This window comes from Dreissena polymorpha, chromosome 15, assembly GCF_020536995.1.
Source record: "Dreissena polymorpha isolate Duluth1 chromosome 15, UMN_Dpol_1.0, whole genome shotgun sequence".
NCBI lineage: Eukaryota > Metazoa > Mollusca > Bivalvia > Myida > Dreissenidae > Dreissena > Dreissena polymorpha.
The window spans coordinates 2383121-2402431 of record NC_068369.1 but is presented as its reverse complement, the minus strand read 5'-3'; the positions used below and the strand labels follow the sequence as shown (position 1 = coordinate 2402431).

Below are 19311 nucleotides of genomic sequence, written 5' to 3'. Positions count from 1 at the left end.
CATCTGCCAGTCATGATCAATGTACCTATGAAGTTTCATGATCCTAGGCCCAAGCGTTCTTGAGTTATCGTCTGACAACCATCTGGTGGACGGACGTACCGACCTTCTCCGACCGACCGACATGAGCAAAGCAATATACCCCCTCTTCTTCGAAGGGGGGCATAAAAAGAAAAATATTTTATTTTAATTTTTTTTGGGGGGGGGGGATTCTGGGTTAGGGCGTAGGGGATAGTTTGGGTGGAGTCCATTGTGGTATGTCAGGTAAGTGTTGTTTTGTCAAAGTATGAATCAAATCTGATCATAAATTAAGAAGTTATGGCAATTTAAGCAAAATTTATTAATTTGACCTTGAGAGTCAAGGTCATTCAAATGTTAAGGTCAAATTCAACTTGCCAGGTACAGTAACATCATGATAGTAAGAAAGTATTTGAAGTTTGAAAGCAATGGCCTTAATACTTACGAAGTAAAGTGGATCTAAACACAAAATTAAATAAAATATCCAAAGTTACAAAGACAAAAAAGGGCCATAATTCCTACAAAATGCTTGATACAGTTGTCTGCTCTTGTTTATAGGCTGGGGTCATGTTGGTAAAGAAGTATGCAAAATATAAAAGCAATATGTCAAGAGCCATAGAAAATATTTGAGGTGGTACGCAAACTTTAACATAGAAAATCTACGTGAAAAAAGGGCCATAATTCTTACAAAATGCTTGATACAGTTGTCTGCTCTTGTTTATAGGTTGGGGTCATGTTGGTAAAGAAGTATGCAAAATATAAAAGCAATATGTCAAGGGACATTGAAAATATTTGAGGTGGTACGCAAACTTTAACATAGAGTTATCAATAATATGCATATTCTAAGTGGAAAAAAGGGCCATAATTCTTACCAAATGCTTGATAGAGTTGTCTGCTCTTGTTTATAGGTTGGGGTCATGTTGGTAAAGAAGTATGCAAAATATGAAAGCAATATGTCAAGGGACATAGGAAATATTTGGGGTGGTACGCAAACTTTAACATTTGCACACTCACGCTGACGCCGGGGTGAGTAGGATAGCTCCACAATATATATTTCATATATAATAGTCGAGCTAAAAATGTCAGAATTTTTCTTTTTGAGAAGAGAAATAGCTCTGATTTTAAGAAAAAGTGTCAGGCTGCTGCAAAGAAACAACTTCTCCCAAGTCAAACACTTGCAAGACCCCTGCTAGTTGGTCCACTCCCACAGTGCCTTACCTCTATTGCTAAGCCTTGGAGTTTCCTGTGCATTTGCAGCAGACACTCTGTTACTCTGCAACAGAATTAATTTATTATTTATGGTTAAATACATAACATATTCATGAATAGAGGATATGCTTACAAAATAAATTATTTTAAAAATTATGATTACTTTTTCTGTAAAACTTGAAAAAGAAAACTATTTAATTGACTCAATGTCCTCTACTTTGTACATAATTTCTAGTCTGCAAAAATAAATTCATCACAAATGATCAGACATACACATTTAAGATTTGTCCATGAGTTGAATGGGTGGCTGATAACTAATTAAACCTATTAAGCATGAAGCTGATACCAAATGTACTTGTATTTGTTAAACTTCACAATACCAATTAGTCTAAGTGGGTGCATATTGTTTTATTGAAGCAAACAATTCTTTCCAAACTAAGCGGTACAGTTTGTACATGCACATTATGACATCATGAAAATAAAGCTTTGTGCTAAAACATGATCACGCAATATATATAATAACATATTTGATACTTATGCTTTAATCTTTTTTTGAATTAAAAATAATAAATACATTAGCAGGCAAGAATATTTGTGCACATAATAAGCACATTAAATAAAATGGAAAAAAAATAAATTATGAAATTTGCTGCAAGCCACTAAAACAAAATTAACAAATATTCTAAAAATAATAATACATTGAAATGTACTACATATTAGTGCATGTATTTTTACAACATCTCAGATTATAACCAATTTACTGTGAAATTGGGAACTTAATCATAAATTGACCAGATTTTGGGGAAAACTACCATTGATTGATTGATAAAATGTATGAAATATTGACAAACTACAAAAAGTAGATGATCCGAACAATTAGACAAATAGATGTCTACATTAATTTATTTTGAAACTTTTTCAAAGCATATTTCAGTCAAAAGATAAATTAAAAATCTTGAGACGGCAGTTTTTTTTAAATAAAGATACTTTTGACAAGAGAATATGACCACCCAAAACAGCAATAAAATAAGATATAGAAGGTCCAGATAAGGAAACTTCTTTGTAATTGTTTGTGTTGCTGATTTTAAACCAGGATGGTAATAATGGTAGGTAATAATTTGAAAAAGAATAATGCGAAACACTAAAAATGCCTTATGTTGCTTATTTTTATAACAGTCGTCGAAATTCGCACTAGTCCGACAGCAAAAAACTAGTTTTTTTTAATTCGGGCTTGTAGGAAATCCAATATTACAAGCCCGACGTGCTTGTACAATTCATTTAACAAAACGAGTTCGAATTTCATTTTCAATATTTGTAAACAAAGTTTTGAGCCGCTTAAATCAACAGCTGCTTATGTTTTAACACACTGCGCGCACATGCTGGGCAATCAGCCGATAATTGAATTACTGCACATAAAGCGCATGGTTTTGTGGTTCCCTGATTATTTATATGTAAAACAAATGTTTTGCGTTTCGTTCGGAACACAGAGAGTAATGGCCGAACAGTTGTCATTGAAGTACGTCATTGAGGAATGCGAATCTGAGGTAAGTGTGATTGACGCATTTGTCAACTGGCTTTTTGTAGAATAACCTGGCACTAAATTGCTTATTTATTTTCTGGTGGTTCAGGTTTGCTCTCTCTTTCACATGGATATATGGGATACATTTCTGCTAATTTTTTACCTAAACTTAATGTATATATTTATAACTGTGATTAAATTGAAATCCGTGTGTGAAATTAATTTCTTCTTATTTCAGGATCCGAAAGAGGCTGGCTCAGATGAAGAGGAAGCTCACTTGGATGAGGATGAAATTAATAATAAGAGAGTTGTATTGTGTTCTAAAGATTGAATAAATAAATGCTTCTTTGGATGTTTTATGTTATGTTCATCTGCATTTTTAACAAAAATGTTTGGGCTAGTAAAATCTGACTCGGGCTAGTTCAAATTCCCATATTACTAGCCCCACTTGCTTGTAGATTTACATCTAAATTTCAATGACTGTTATAAGGTCTACAATGCTGATAAAAGGTCAACTTCATGTACCATACAGTTATATTAATAGCTTCTGGATTATGCAACGAAAAGAAATGAAACATATTTCACATCAAGAGGACAAAAATATGTTCATGGTTTAAAAGTTTAGTCATTATCATTAAAAACTTAGACATCATTTTTTTTACAATTAATGATCAATTTTATATAGCTTGACTCTCATAATAACATGCTTTCATATTAAATATTATTTTGAAGTAAAACGTGCATGCAACAAAAATATATTTTTTAATTGCCAGAAAATCTCCTGTTGAACTAGAAGAACCATTATGTAATTCATAAGCCATGTGAATCTTTACAACTACTTAATATCAATCTGATTGGAGGAAAAGCTTAAGAATGTAAATATGCATGCTTGAATAGAAATAAATTGCCCTTGGTACAACACTTTTATTAAACCCTTCCCCCCCCCCCATCAGAAGCAAAGTGAAAATGGCTTTTGCAACCAGCATAACACCAGAACAGCCTGCGAGTCTATTCAGGTTTTATGCAGTTAACTGCTCATCAGTATCTAAGGGTTGGAAATAAAGCCTTTAAAACTTTAATTTAGTAAGAAAGGTCTTTAAGTAAATTGAACTTTCTAAGGGAATACAAATCCTGTTGGTAAATGGTTAAAGGTTTGTCATAAGAGTGACAACGGGCCTCCAATGATAAGCTTTGGGTATAAATTAATGATGAGACTCCAAAAACTCCCGATATGGCGGACTAAAATGATTGATACCGAGTTTCAAACTGTGTTTTCTTACTCAGTTTGATCAACACTTTTTTAATACAAGTCTTGCACTGAGATAACAGGCCTTAATGCATGTAGGTAAAGTGTAGTCCCAGACTACACATTCCACCTAGACCTTTTCTTGCTAATAACTATTTATTGTTAGGCTAGGATACACAATGGGCGGGTTACATGTGCGCGAGCTAAAGGGGGGAGGGTATACTCAGCAACAAACAGGCATTGGACGGACAGGCACTTACCCCTCGTATGGACACTGTACCTCCCTTCAACAAATAGGATTCAGCATATACATGTACTAATAAATGATATGATTTGCATCACTTTCTAATTCTAAAATATAACGAGTGCTTTACAGGTATAGCGATACCATTACAAAGTCTTCTAGCAGTTCATTACTAGGTTTATATTGTTTCATTCAGATATCTAAATAGACTGGGAAGAATGTGTTTCAACTATTCATAATTTAACAAGACTTTTGCCAAGCAATATATGTCCCCTACCGGCTCCACCATTGTCAGAAATTCTACAATTTTCAGATTTTTTTTTTATTTGTTGCCATAGCAACCTGAATTTTTGATGTAGGAACAAAATGAAATGACGTGCATAATGTCCACATTGCCATCTATCCATATTTCAAGTTTCATGAACAAATATTAAGAACTTTTAAAGTTATCGCAGGATCCAGAAAACCACCATTTCAGCAGTATTTCTAGTCTATTTGTTGTCATAGCAACCAGAATTTTTGATGTAGGAATGAAATGAAATGACGTGCATAATGTCCATATTGTCATCAATCCATCTTTCAAGTTTCATGAAAAAATATTAAGAACTTTTAAAGTTATCGCAGGATCCAGAAAAGTGTGACGGACTGACGGACGGACAGAGCGCAAACCATAAGTCCCCTCTGGTGAAACCTGTAGGGGACAATAAATATAATTAATAAAGCACCATGACATGTAAAACATGGCAAATAAATTATTACATTTAATTTCGAATAAATTGGAAAAACGCTTGTTTTTGAACTAAAGAACATTTAACCTAAACAAAAACAAGAGTACCTACTTTAAAATTTCAGGCTCACAATATTTTATTACATGAAACATAACATGCAAAATACAGAAAACAAAATTAGTCATGGTCAAATAAGTAGAACTCCATAAATCATGCTGATGGTGTTTGAATTGAACTTTTGAACCCTTGCTTACTTCCCATATGTGACCAAGACATGAATTTTGAGTTTTCAATTTAATGACTTATTTAGCCCCACATGGAGCATTTAGAAACTTCGGGTAACAGGTTAAAATCAACGTTTCTTGAACTGAATGCATGGTGGCCTTGCACCAAATTTGTATGTGACTCAATAGGAAATCATGCATATTAGACACATAGGTTTATGATTGTGTATTCTGATATATAAACTTAGAACTCCTCTAATAGCTTCTAAGCAGAACCCTCAGCTAGAAAATAATAACCCATGCTTGTATATATTATAGTCTAACTAAATCAACCTAACATGCACACCACAAGCCACCAGAATCATGCTACTGTGAAATAAAATTCCTTGTTGGTGTCTTTTAACCTCACAAAACACCAAAAGTGTAGTGCTTATTTTTATTAATTCCCTTAAATATTACGCTTTCATTATCATAGATTTGCACTGACCAATAGATACATACAAGCACATATCAGACATGTTTATGTCTTAAATAATGTGTTGAAGTTATCAAAACAGTTAATTTGTAACAACTCTTCCAAAATGAGTAAATGACTGTCCGATTCACTAAGAAGTCAAACCATGCAAGCTTACCAAACATAAACAAAGTTTCTTCTGGGTTTTCAATTACAAGTTGATTATTTCACAGCAGTGTTAAAACATGCCAATATTACAACAACACCATCTAAATATTAAATATCAATCAGCAGTGATTATATAAATCACAAGGATTATAACGAGCATAGGGTTGAGGGAGGAATAACGAGCGAACATTTTAACATTTCAAGACCTTTTTTCCGCGCCCCTTGCCCTCAGCAGGAGGGGCTTGATCTACAGGACTGACACTACCGTATGTGTAATCATCATCATCGTCGTTGTCGTTCTGACTCTGTGCGCAGAAAAGTGAAATAACACTTGAACGAACAATGTTGACATTTCATTGAAGAGTCCAGTTCACAGCAATCCAGCATAGTTAAATTTACAAAACTAGTCCTTTTACAAAGACAATATCATCCCTGTAAGCAGCAGAATATGTGTTCCATTTAGTATTAAATTTGGCAAAGACTTACTCTGTGGGAAATATAAGTCTAGGATTTTTTTAATAATAATTATACTAATGGTATGTGACTACTGACTAACCGTGCTAAACTTATGTCTAATGTGTTTAAATTCAGTCAACCATTACTGATCAAAGCAAGGTCTTAAAGATACAATAACTATGGACACAAAGGTTATTATAAAATACCAAGACGAGGTTACAAAAAGGGCAGACACATGAATAAGGTGGGTCAGCCAGGTCTAACCTTTCACTTGATATTGCCAAACAATAAACGAGATTGAACATGCAAAGAATTCATGAATGCTTTTATGAAGTTACTGATTTTGTTCTTCCACATATATTCAAAAATTCTTTCCACACAAATTTGAAATGTATCCGTGTATATGACACAGATGAACCGCTACAAGTGACACACATAATATGACCCGTTAACACAGCATGTATGTATCAGTTCTTTGAAACTGGCGCTACATACTTGGACTTGTATTTACCAGTTCTTTGTTACTGTCCCTATACACTCTTATACTCATTATATAGTTGATAACGAACAAATTCTATCTATCCCAATCTGAAAGGTCCAGCCCAATTCCCGAAATGGTAAAACAAAATGCATGTCACATTTTCAAAGAAACCAGGTTTAAGGTTTTGAAGTTATGAGAATGTTCACATGGAACCATCCAGGGCCAAAACACCAACTTTGGGGAAAGGGCCACAGGGGGAAAAAAAGACACAATTTTCTGGCTTGGGGAATGAAAAATACTGAGGTAGATTGGAAATTTAAAGAAAAATGCATGATTTTAAAGAAATTTCTGTAGGGGAAAGGGCCTTTTCGGGTAAAGGGAAGAAAAAGAGGCCCCTTGCAAAGAAGGGTTTTTTGGTCCTGGATATACAGACATGGAATCATGACAGTTTGGCATCACATGAGGACTTTTTTTCTTAGTTGAGTACACTTAATAAGCAATTATAATGTGTTTATTTTTCAAAGTGAAATTAAGAAGAATTTTAAGCTGCAGGCTCAATATAACAAAGACTGACATAAAATTAAACAAGAGCTGTCACCATAGGATGACATATGCCCCCTATAAACGCTTTGATAGAAGTTATGAGCATTTTTTCGAAACCTAAATACTAAATCCTTGAAATGCACTAAGTGACCCCGTGACCAAGTTTTTTTCCCAGCATGACCCATATTCGAACTTGACCTTGATATTGTCTAGATACAACTTCTGACCAAGTTTGGTAAAGATCGGATGAAAACTATTTGAATTAGAGAGCGGACACGAAAAGTGTGACAGACTGACGGACAGTGCGAAAACTATATACCCCCTTTTCTTTGAAAGGGGGCATAATAAAAAGTTTAATCTAATTGTCTGACATACATGCACTTTCAAACAAGGCATTAAATCATATTTCTGTTAATTATAGGAGCAGTTATCATAAATCTAAATTTTGGACCCAATCAACTGTGATCAAGTATACCCCCACCCCACCTGCACCAGCATACCTAAGTTAAGGTTTATTATGTACAACAATTCACTTGATTGTGCAAATCTTTTCACATTCCAGCTTATCCAGGTTTACAAGTAAGCAATTGTAATGAAAAACACTGAATCATCAAATACACCAGCAGAAATTGAATTAAAGAGCTCTTTAAACTACCTGATAATCAATAGCAGATGGGCCACTAGCATTTAAATAGCTGTATATCTTGAAACTTACTTTCTCCTTTAAATGGTTCAATTGTCAATGTAACTTTTCACAATACCATGCCAAGTCCCAAAACAAATATTAGAGACATAAACAGGCTTTTAATAGCCCCAAAGGCAAAAAGAAGGGCAAATGTTGTGGAAAAAAATATGAAAATGTGATTTAACAAACAATTTGGATAGTAGTTTTTGTGTGTGTGTTTTTGCTAAAAATGACAATTGAACGAAAGATAATCAACTGCTTATGTTTCTGCTGGACATAGATAACCCATTTATAACAAGATTCACACTTCAAATTATATTATAACAAGCAAATTCATTGAATTGATATCCCCCGCCAATATGCTTCTGGACACAAAATATTTGACATTCAAAAAAGCATTTTTTCAAGATACAAAGGGCCATAACTCCGTTATTACAACGCCATTTGGCATGCATCATCCTCTTATCCAGATATATACTTATACCAAGTTTCAATGAAATCTGCAAAACCACTTCCAAGATATGGCTCCGAACGGACGGACGGAAAGACAGACAACGCCAAAACAATATTCCTCTGCCGATGGCGGTGGATAAAAATACTTGTAGAAAATGGCAGAGTACCTAATTATTCCTTTTACCGATTAATTTAGTGGAATTCAATTTTTTTAAATCAAGGTTTACATCTACCCTACCTATACACAAAATTCCCATAAAATCCTCCATCCAAACTTATATTGGGCAAAAAAATACATTTTTCCAGTTCAGTAACAATGACCTTGACTAAGTTGGCCCTTATTGAAATCCCATGGTTCAAACAGAAAGCTCAAACCTAAATTCAAGCACTTTTCAAGGACTTTTCAAGGCCAAATTTTCATTTTCAAGGCCGAGAACCGTATGTTAATTTCCTTTAAAAAATGCATTTTCCATTTGCTTGGATTGGTCTTTCTTGTTTAAACTTTCATCAAAAGACACTGAGTACGGTCCACTTATAGAACTATCAAGTAAAGTTTTGAAATGTTAAGCTAGCCCAAAAACGGCCACATATGCTGTCTTGCGGTCTCCGCAAGAAAATTTCTTTGCTATGGTACTGTCATGGAACATAACCTGAAATAACTTTGTAATGTTTATATTGGAATTAAAGGACTGATGTGTGCAAACGGTGTGCAATACCCACAATATTTCCGCTTTCAACATATCATTTTTTGTAACAAATTTGTCTATGGATGTCTGCGAGTTTGATACTGCTGCTGATGGTTGCGAAGGTCCTGGAATTAAATATCTTCTATCTGCACGCTCTCTGTGGCTGTGCCTTCCTGGTTCGACACAGATGGGCTGTTGTTGTTAATGTCTGTTTTAGATTTAACAGTTTCAACAATAGAACCTTCCTGTTTCACATAAAAACACATCGCAGGAACCCTGTTTGCTTCTCAATTTCATGTTTTCTTTGTGGGTTTCCCCTTTCTCGTGGCTTTCCCCCATCCCCCTGACATCAATGGTCTTCATACAGACCCGACAATGTGCTTTTTGAATGTCATTTGTTTTCTGTACCCAGGAATATTCAATTAACCCTCTCGGGGGCATAAAAGTACATTAAGGGACAAACACAGATATGTATGTACCTGTTGCATACTAACTTAAACCTGAATGTAAACTTGCATGCAAACCTTAACTTGACTTATGAGAAGCATGAGAAGAGGGCATCATTATTTTTAAAGGCTATTCAAAAATATGAGTATTGGTCAGTGAATGTTCATAAAGGCCCAGAACACACAACGTAGCATTTTATTTCCCTATATGTAGTAAATATAGAGGAGATGTGAAGTAGCTGCACACAAATGTTAATGAGAATTTTCAAAATACATACAGCCACAAAATTTTGATAAATTGAAGGTGATAGTTATGGAACTAAGTCATTGAACTCTAGCAAATACCCTGAACACATTTGAAGTTTCCATTGAATACCAACAGTAGAAACAGTTACATGGGTATGTTGCACTTTGACCAGAGCATTATGTATACATACCCATGCACATTTGGTAGAGTAGAATAGCTCCGACTATTTAGTGAATGGTCAGGCAAAAAACATAACTGTCATTTCGAAAGCCAAGTGATCAAGAAATTATTTTTTACGCGACATGTGATGGTCAATTTTGTATTTGATGCTAAATGTTTCTTTCATGATACAGAAAGCAGAAAGACACTTTCTACTATGCTATGGTTGCATAATCATAAGGGCTAGTGGATTGAAACATTGAATGCCAAGACCAAGAAAATTGAGAATGTTTCCATCACAGCTAACAGATTTCAGAGCTCTAAAAACTAGAACTTTTCCAAAATTTCATTTTTTAATATGAAGGAGAGTTTGAACATACCTGTGATGAGTGTGTGTCACGTGCGCCTGGCTTTTGATTCTCCTGCATCAAGTGGGGGTTCAAACTGAATATTGCATCAGCTTCAATCTGAAAAGAAAGAATCATGTGTTGACCTTCATAGCATGTGTTGACCGTCAATCTTCAATATTAAAGACGCAAGCATGTTTTGAACCGTTAGCTGAATATTTCAATCTTAGAGATACAAGCATGTGCTGAACTTCAAACTTCATACTGCATATGTCAAACTATAAACTGAAAATTGTGTCAGCTTGCCTTCAATCTGAAAGACACAAAAATATGTTAAACATCAAGCTGAATATTACATCTGCTTCACTCTTAAAGATATTTGCATATGTTTAACTTCATCTGAATATTTTGTCTGCTGGGCCATCCTTAAAAATTCTTTTGTTTGGCATAACCCGACTGACCCACTAAAATCGGCCCGACTGAATTTTTTTTTTGCACTTTCCCAAAAAAATTTTTTTTGCTCGCCTAAAATTCTTTCTGCTAAATTTTGCCTTTCCGCTTTTTATCCTTTACGATTATTTGCTTCATTTGATTGAATGCTCGTTCAATGATATCTAGAATAGCAATGAACAAAACGCGTACAGGTATTTATTTGAGTCGCCTATTTATTTGACATATGCATATGCGATTAATTAGACTTTAAAAACAATTAAACCGCTCCTGTTTTTCTTGTATCCCTTTAATTAAAATACGCTGCTGTCGTTCAGGAAAGTTTGGGAGTAAAAAACAAATTGATTAATTATCACCGTTCAATTTAATTTGGCAATCGGCAGAGATGTGTTATATTATTGCCAAATAACTAATTATTTAATTATCACTCTTTAATTTAGATCGGTAAATATTTGGAAGAGAGATGAAAAGTGGTCAGCTTAGAAATATTTATTGACGGGTATTGCCACGTTTTTGTTTCATTTGTTTATCTCTAGCGACCGGCCGCTATTTTGAAGGCAGACTGCGATATTAAATGTGTATTCAAATTATACAACATCTGCGCATAAATGACCCAATTTTATCCGATTGCTCCACCCTTTCTCACGTTTCATTCGACAACGTCATGTCATGTGAAAGCGAGCTCAATGTTGATTGGCCAGCTACCATGTGCACGTGACGTCAATAAAAATAAGGTCAAGTCAAGCGATGTCTAATCGGGTACAGACCGGGTTTTGTTAATTGTTCGAATTGCGAACACTTTCATTGAAACAAAGAGACAAATATAGAAAACCAGTCCGGATTAAAATGGCGGATGTTTTCAACGAAATTTTACTAGATTTTCGAATTTTCGCAATTTAGATTTTTCTTGAGCCAAATTCTCAATATTTTTGCAAATGGCGCAGATGGCTCAAATGGCGAAAGACAGCACTAGCATTGCGAACGTGTAATTATTGGAATAAATGCTCACTATTACAGGGCTCGCACTGTCGTTCGCGAAATTTGAGAAAATATAGCGAATTTGGCTCAAGAACAAGAGATGTGTTCGTCAGAAACACAATGCCCACTATTGCGCCGCTTTGAAAAAAAAAAATAAATAAATTTTTGACCTTTGACATTGAAGGATGACCTTGACCTTGAACTTCCACCACTCAAAATGTGCAGCTTCATGATAACGCCGCTTTGATTTTTTTTTTTTTTACCTTTGACCTTGAAGGATGACCTTGACCTTGAACTTCCACCACTCAAAATGTGCAGCTTCATGAGATTCACATGCATGCCAAATATCAAATCACTATCTTCAAAATTGAAAAAGTTATGGCCAATGTTCAAGTTTTCGGACGGACAGACGCCATATATTTGACATTTGACCTTGAAGGATGACCTTGACCTTCACCTTTCACCACTCAAAATGTTCAGCTCCATGAGATACACATGCATGCCAAATATCAAGTTGCTATCTTCAATAGTGAAAAAGTTATGGCCAATGTTAAAGTTTGTTTCGGACAGACGGACAGACTGACATACACACATACTGACATACTGACATACACACATACTGACATACTGACTGACGGACAGTTCAACTGCTATATGCCACCGTACCGGGGGCATAAAAATAAGCAAATGAAAATTAGCGTAACACTCAATAAATTATTTTTAAGCTGATCACTTTACAACTTTCTACCGTCTATCGATCTGAATTAAAGGATGATAATTAAATAATTAGTTACATGTCGAAGATGTTACACCTTTCTGTTCTTGATTGAAATTAAAATGTTATAATTACTTTGTTGTTTTTTACTCACAAACTATGCTATGGTAAAGTAATATGTCAACCAAATAGTATATTAATTACGTATTTGCTAGGTTACTTGTTTTCATTTTCTGTAGTCAAACGATATGCACATTTTCTCGGCAAAATGCATACAATTTTTCGGACTCTCGTTTTCGGATAAAGTATTTTTTGTCGATTATATTATATTTTCGATGTTCTTTATACAAAAAATAGACTTACGAATACACGTGCGGTGATACGGACGGTGCAGAAAAATATTTACCGATTTCCTTTCATGAGGCAGAAGACTTGGAGCTTTATTTGATAATTACCTTTCAGTTTGGTATATGTCGGAGTTCAATTTCAGAAAAAAAATACTAAAAAAAAAACAAAAACCTACCTACCTACCCAACCAAATTTATCTGGGTCGGGTTATGCCAAACAAACAATTTTTTAAGAATGGCCCTGCCATCTGAAAGATACAAGCATTTGTTGAACTTTATACTGAATATTTTATCTGCTTTAATCTGAAGGATTCAAGCACATTTTTTACTTAAAAACTGAATATTGTGTCTGCTTCAATCTGACAGATATGAGCATGTGCTGAACTTAAACTGAATATAACATCAGCTTCAAACTGAAAGACACTTTGAATTTCAATCTGAAAGAACAATCACAAATTGCACTATAAGACTGGATATTGAATCTGCATTAATCTGAATGATGGAGGACCGACACATTTTTTAGACGCTTCGATGCTGGAATTTGTGGGGTTTTCATTCTATGTTTTCTGTGCACAAAGTCATGTCAAATGAAGTAATCTGGTGCATTTTGGCTCTTAAAATTCCTAAATTTAGTCAAATGATGATTTTTTCTTAATCCTAAGGGACCGAGTCCCATTCCCAAACTGGTGAAAAAAGCACTGATTAATTAATGTTAAACATATATAGCCGTAAACTTTCACCTGGCATTTGTGAACTTATTTGGCATGTATTGTTCCCTTTATTTGCACTTTTTTATTTCTGCAAGCTAAATGTATGTAAAAAATTGAGACCTTACCAGTGTACTAAGTGAGGTACAATTGAATCGATAGAAATCACTTCCAGACAGTACTGAAACTAATTTATTGTTTATTGTTAATAACAATAATAAATATATATACCGTATATGTCCTTATTGACGCGCACTGCGCGTTTTTTTAAGGCCCCTGCGCTTTAAATTCGAACCACTATTACCTATTCCTCACATTTGAATAGTGTAGTATTTTCATTACCTGCCGCTCACAACATTGTTTAATCCAATCGTATGACATAGTCTGCTGTAGACTCCCTACATCGCGATGTCTACTTAAACACAAATCGGCCGTGAATCCCATTTTATTTTTCACCTACTTAAATATTTCCCCATTAAGAGACGCTCACCATTAAATCCAGTTTGACCTGGTATTTCGCACTCAATACCATACAGTTGGCGTCATGGGCGTAAAGCGCACGTGCCACCCATGACCACGTCCTTTCACTACTGCCTAGCACCCGAGTTACATGCAGTCCTCGAGGAATATACATTGACAAAATATATAATCCATAATAAACAATGCAAATGGTAATTGCTTATCAGAAACAGCGTACTTGTTCCGTTTTGTCTATATCTCTATGATTTATCACTCACCTGTGCTGACGACAATAATTATTATTATTTTTGGTTTGTAACCTACGTAGAAAACTCGCATGGTAGCGTATATACGGTGTCAACATGTTGCAAACAGAATGGCCGCAAAAACGATGTTTTCAGATGTTATGTGCCACTCTTTAATGGATTACTAGCTACATAAATCTTATGGTTCCGATAAAATCCGATGATCCCCACTGGCCCAGATAAGACAGCCTGCGCGTCTATAAGGGCATGAGTGTCAATAAGGACATATACGGTATATACATTTTTTAATCATGCATTAATACTTCCAAGCTATAACATGATTTATAATACAAGAAATATGGACAATCAACACTTCAAATTAAGAACTACTATTGAAGACAATTTATTGGCATTATTGTTTAAAAATAAATTAAGAATACATGTATGTTCTGTTGTGTAAGTCAAGACAAATAAGATAAGGAAAGCTTCATACATTGCTTATGTTAAAGTGAACAGGTACAATCAAAATAATACCCTGATGCAGGCAATTTAAGCTGAAACACAGATCTGACCTAATTAGGCAAGATTCAATGGATACACACAAAGCAGGTCAACCAACTGTGAAAAAGACACATTTATAGCATCAGAAGAAATAAACTTACTTTAAGCATGTTTAATCAGTCCATTTAACACCTGTTCAAAGAAAACGGCTTACAATTAAGTGCAATGAATATCTTAAAATTTGTAACATTAGATGGCATGCTTTTATATTTTTCATGAAGGAATAGTATTTCAAAAGAATATATTTCAATTGACTGCACTCAATGTGTTGTTTGTGTATACATTTGTACATGTACATAATAAATTATATTCCTAATAATAGCCAGAATAACTAACAGAAACAGACCTTTGACTCTTGCCCACAGGTGGTTAGCGTGTGGCTATGATATTAATAAGTAAAATTATCATTTTGAACGAAAAATAATTAAATTATAACAAAACATCAACTTCTCTGAAAAAACAATTTCACTATCAAATATATATATTTATAACAAGGTATTCAACTAAAAATGACCCAACAATAGGGTGCATTGATTTGACGACCATTACTCCATCAATTGTGCAGCAATTTCCATGAACAGGGTCTTATTAAACGCAGAAATGAATTTCCTTTCTGGACATGTAAAAATCTTGCAATATGTTTACAAATGCTGGGTCAAATTTTAAGAAATATCACGAAACACAACTCGCGTGACCTACTCTGACTCATCGTCAACGTAAATTTCAAGGCAAACAAGAGATGTATTTGTCACAAACACAATGCCGTCTTTTGCACCGCTTTAAAGCCATATATTTGACCTTTGACCTTTCACCACTCAAAATGTGCAGCTCCAGGAGATACACATGCATGCCAAATATCAAGTTGCTCTCTTCAATATGCAAAAGTTATGACCAAGGTTAAAGCCTAGTGACAGACACACAGAATGACAGACAGGCCAAAAACAATTTATATACCCCCGATCATACAATGCGGGGGCATAAAAATAGACTTTACAGAATTATTAATTAATACTCCAATAATGTAAAACATGTTTTCATTGGTTGCATTTTCTGAATGACTTAAGTGTAGATACCAGGGTTCCCGCTGTCGATCGCCATTGGCGCCAATGGCGACAAAATAAATATTCTTGCGACTTATTTTCGCAAATGGCGATTTTTCGAAAATCCACATTTTTTCTGCTTAAAATTTCCTTCAAATGACATAAGACAGTTTACCAGCTGCTTTACGGCAGTCGTTATGCAATCGATTTCCATGATGTAAGCGACACTGCTGAAATCAATGGAGCATGCGACTGTCGCAAAGTGGCATGCAATGGTGATAATTGCGATTATTTGGGGTGTTGTTACAAGTTATCTTAAAGGGGCCTTTTCACAGATTTTGGCATGTTTTGAAGTTTGTCATTAAATGCTTTATATTGATAAATGTAAACATTGGATCTAAAAAGCTCCAGTAAAAAATCAAGAATAAAATTTAAAAAAGGAAAAAAAAGTAGCCAGCATCAGGGCTCGAACCTTTGACCCCCAGAGTTCTGGAGTAAAAACCAATTAGACCGCTCAGCCATCCTGCCAAATACGTAACAGAGACGTATTTTATACCTTATATAAGCAATCTTCGTAGTTTCACAAAATTAAACGACAACAACAGAACTCTCCAAATCATTCAATCGTTTCGCATTGCGACGCTTTATAATTTTCAGGTTTTTAAATCGTCAAAAGATGCATATAATGGCTATATTAGACCATGGTAAATGTTCAGTATTACTGTTTCCTCACAAATATCATAACTAAAACGAAAATTTGCGAATCAGAAACAACTTTTTTCAATTTTGTCAATTTACCAAAACGTGAAAAGATCCCTTTAATTGGTCGGAAGTTTTATTGCTTCAGAGATAAGACAACATTGAAATATACAAACTTTGCGCTTAAATGTGAAGTGTTTGTCACAGTGTTCGAAGCCGATTCAACACCGTTACATTGACAACCATGACAATCAAAAAGGTAAGTATTGATTGTTTTTAGAAAATCAGTGTAATTATAGAAAATAATTAAACATTTTACATGTATTGATTCTATTTAAACGGTGACATATTTTTATTTTACTCGTCAAAATGGCAAGTATAACGACTTTCAGACAGTGAACATTAGATTCTGATAATTATGAGACTCATTCGAAAAATGCAAACGTTCCCCAGCTAACATTCACCAGCTAGCAAACAAAAACCAAACAAAGACAGTTGTTAATCAGAATTTCAATAATTAATTAAAATTAATAGGGGATATCACATGGTTATTAGGATATAATTTAATGTGTGTGTCAATTAACGCAAAATACTATGTTTGAGATGAACAACAACAAATATTTATTAGAAATGTTCACAGTGAATGTGCGTCACGGATATCTGTGTTGGGAAATTGGAGTTCACAAAGTTAAAGCATTTAAGATGAGAACCGTTCGAAAATGAAAAGAGACAAACACAGCGATTTTCCTCCTTCTTTATAAAGTACCGGTAAACGGTACTTTCCCAATCGAGCGAAAATTCCCAAATTCCCAATCGGCATCTGAAAAAATCCCAATTGGCGTCCGAATTTTTTCTCAAAACGATCGAAAGTTATGTAACAAAACCCAACATTCGGCGAGCGAACAAAGAAAATCGTATAGTTGTGTGTAACCACTCGCTCAATTAATTTCGGGTTTTATTATTCAGCGCGTTCAATCAATAGAGTCGTTACTGTTTCCGGTTCTTTTGTCAGGCAGCCAGCGTACTGTTCTACGTCGGTTTGTAACCTTATCGTAGTTTGAAATGAGTCATAAGAGCAAATATTATGCAAAAATACTAAAAAAGAGTCACAGGCAAGTGGATCCCGTTTACTGACACAGTTTGGTTTCAAGATTTCAAACAATCTTTGCACGACCAATCGGAACCGTCTATCACAGGACACATTGACAGCACTAAAGATGCTGTGCAGAGAGGGATGCCAGCAACTGAGTGATGATCAAACATCAAAGATTGTTGAAATTTTCAAAAAAGTGAAAGAGAGACACATTGCTTTATAAGAGATTAAAACAACTAGTAATTGATTTTGTGTGTTTTTAATAATATTTTGTTATTTATAATATATAATAAGACCCAAACTTCACAACGCGATTTTCCCAATTTAAGGATTTCACGACTCGATTTTTCCCAATTTTGAGGTTTTCACGACTCAATTTTTCCCAATTGGACCGGTACGGGTACTTTTCCCAATTGGACAAGGAAAATCGCTGAAACATGATTTGATTTATATGTTAGTGGATCTGTGTATATTCAGATTCATATGCATATTCTGCTTTATTATATTTGTAAGACTGTATAGTTTGGTGAAATAGCATTGAACTGAGGATGTCAATTGTGCAAGATACTAAAAGGTAAACAAATGAAATGTATTATTTTAGCTCCATTTAATACAACATTAACACAGCAAGAACACAAAAGCGTGTTTGTTAATATTTGTTAATGTTTTCACCATATCATATTTTACTTTAAAAAACATCCTGAATTAAATTCATACTCTTAAAGAGATTAAGATTAATTCTTAATGGTACATGTACATGTATATTGAAGAATCTATAGATTATTGCAAGTTTAATATGAATGTGGAAGGATATTAACTAAACGTTGTAAGAAGACATGAAAGCAACACTTTATAATATAAAAATGCTGTCAAACATGAACTTAGCCATTTTTATTCTGTTCTTATAATCATATTTATAATGTTTCCCAATTTCATGGTTTATCGCGCTATTTTTCCCAATTTCATGGTTTATCGCGCTAATTTTCCCAATCCAAATGCCACAGGCTGTTAGGGCTGCAACAATATACCGGTATATCGGTATATATCGCAATACGCAATCCGCATATTGTATTGCGATATGATTTTCATCACACCGGTACGAAAATTTTACAAAAATTCATTCACATTTCGTCCAGAAAAGCCATCCGAAATAATGATAAAAAGGTAAACAAAACAAAGCATTGTAAATTATTTTTTACGTAAAAAAAGCATTCTAAAAAGTGTATTATACGGAGTAGCATTGCTACATGGGAGCATTCATTCGATGCTTTTGAACAGATTATCGTTGAATTAATTGCGCACAGCTGTAAATGTTTCGTTCGATTCTGATTTGAGCATTATTTGTAATCCGAATTATGGAAACACGCTTCCAAATTTGAATGCTAACGCGACAATAAAAAATTAAAGCGTCAAATAAAAAGTGCTTTATCCTTTGTCTCAATAAAAAGCGCGCGAAAATTATACAGACATGTAGAACGTCGCATGGAAAGTATGGGTGTATTTTGTGTTGTATAAAAACGGGAACATCACGTCAGCTGAATTACACGTGTTCAGTGGGAAAAACGCCCCGATTGGACGTTATTTCATCACATCTTTAAATAGTAACAATTGCAAAAATGTATTTGATACTTAAGAAAATTTGCAAATGTTTGTGTTTCTTATTATTCTTGAGCACATTTATAGTAAATATTTACCAGAATTTGCTTT

The 19311-nt window shown here is 34.4% G+C and overlaps 1 protein-coding gene across 8 annotated transcripts in view; it reads right to left on the bottom strand.

Moving 5' to 3' along the window:
* The window catches only part of LOC127859865 (kinesin-like protein KIF2A), a 70675-nt gene that overhangs the window by 40033 nt on the left and 11331 nt on the right, over positions 1-19311 (bottom strand). For 2 of the 8 annotated variants that reach the window (XM_052397435.1, XM_052397436.1), the window contains exons 3-6: positions 10344-10430; positions 6014-6112; positions 4250-4273; positions 1234-1288 (exon numbers count right to left, since the gene is read on the bottom strand). In XM_052397435.1, coding sequence (XP_052253395.1) covers positions 1234-1288; positions 4250-4273; positions 6014-6112; positions 10344-10430 — 265 coding nt within the window. The remainder of the gene's footprint in view (positions 1-1233; positions 1289-4249; positions 4274-6013; positions 6113-10343; positions 10431-19311) is intronic. The other 6 variants (XM_052397437.1, XM_052397438.1, XM_052397439.1 and 3 more) reach the window with 3 other exon arrangements.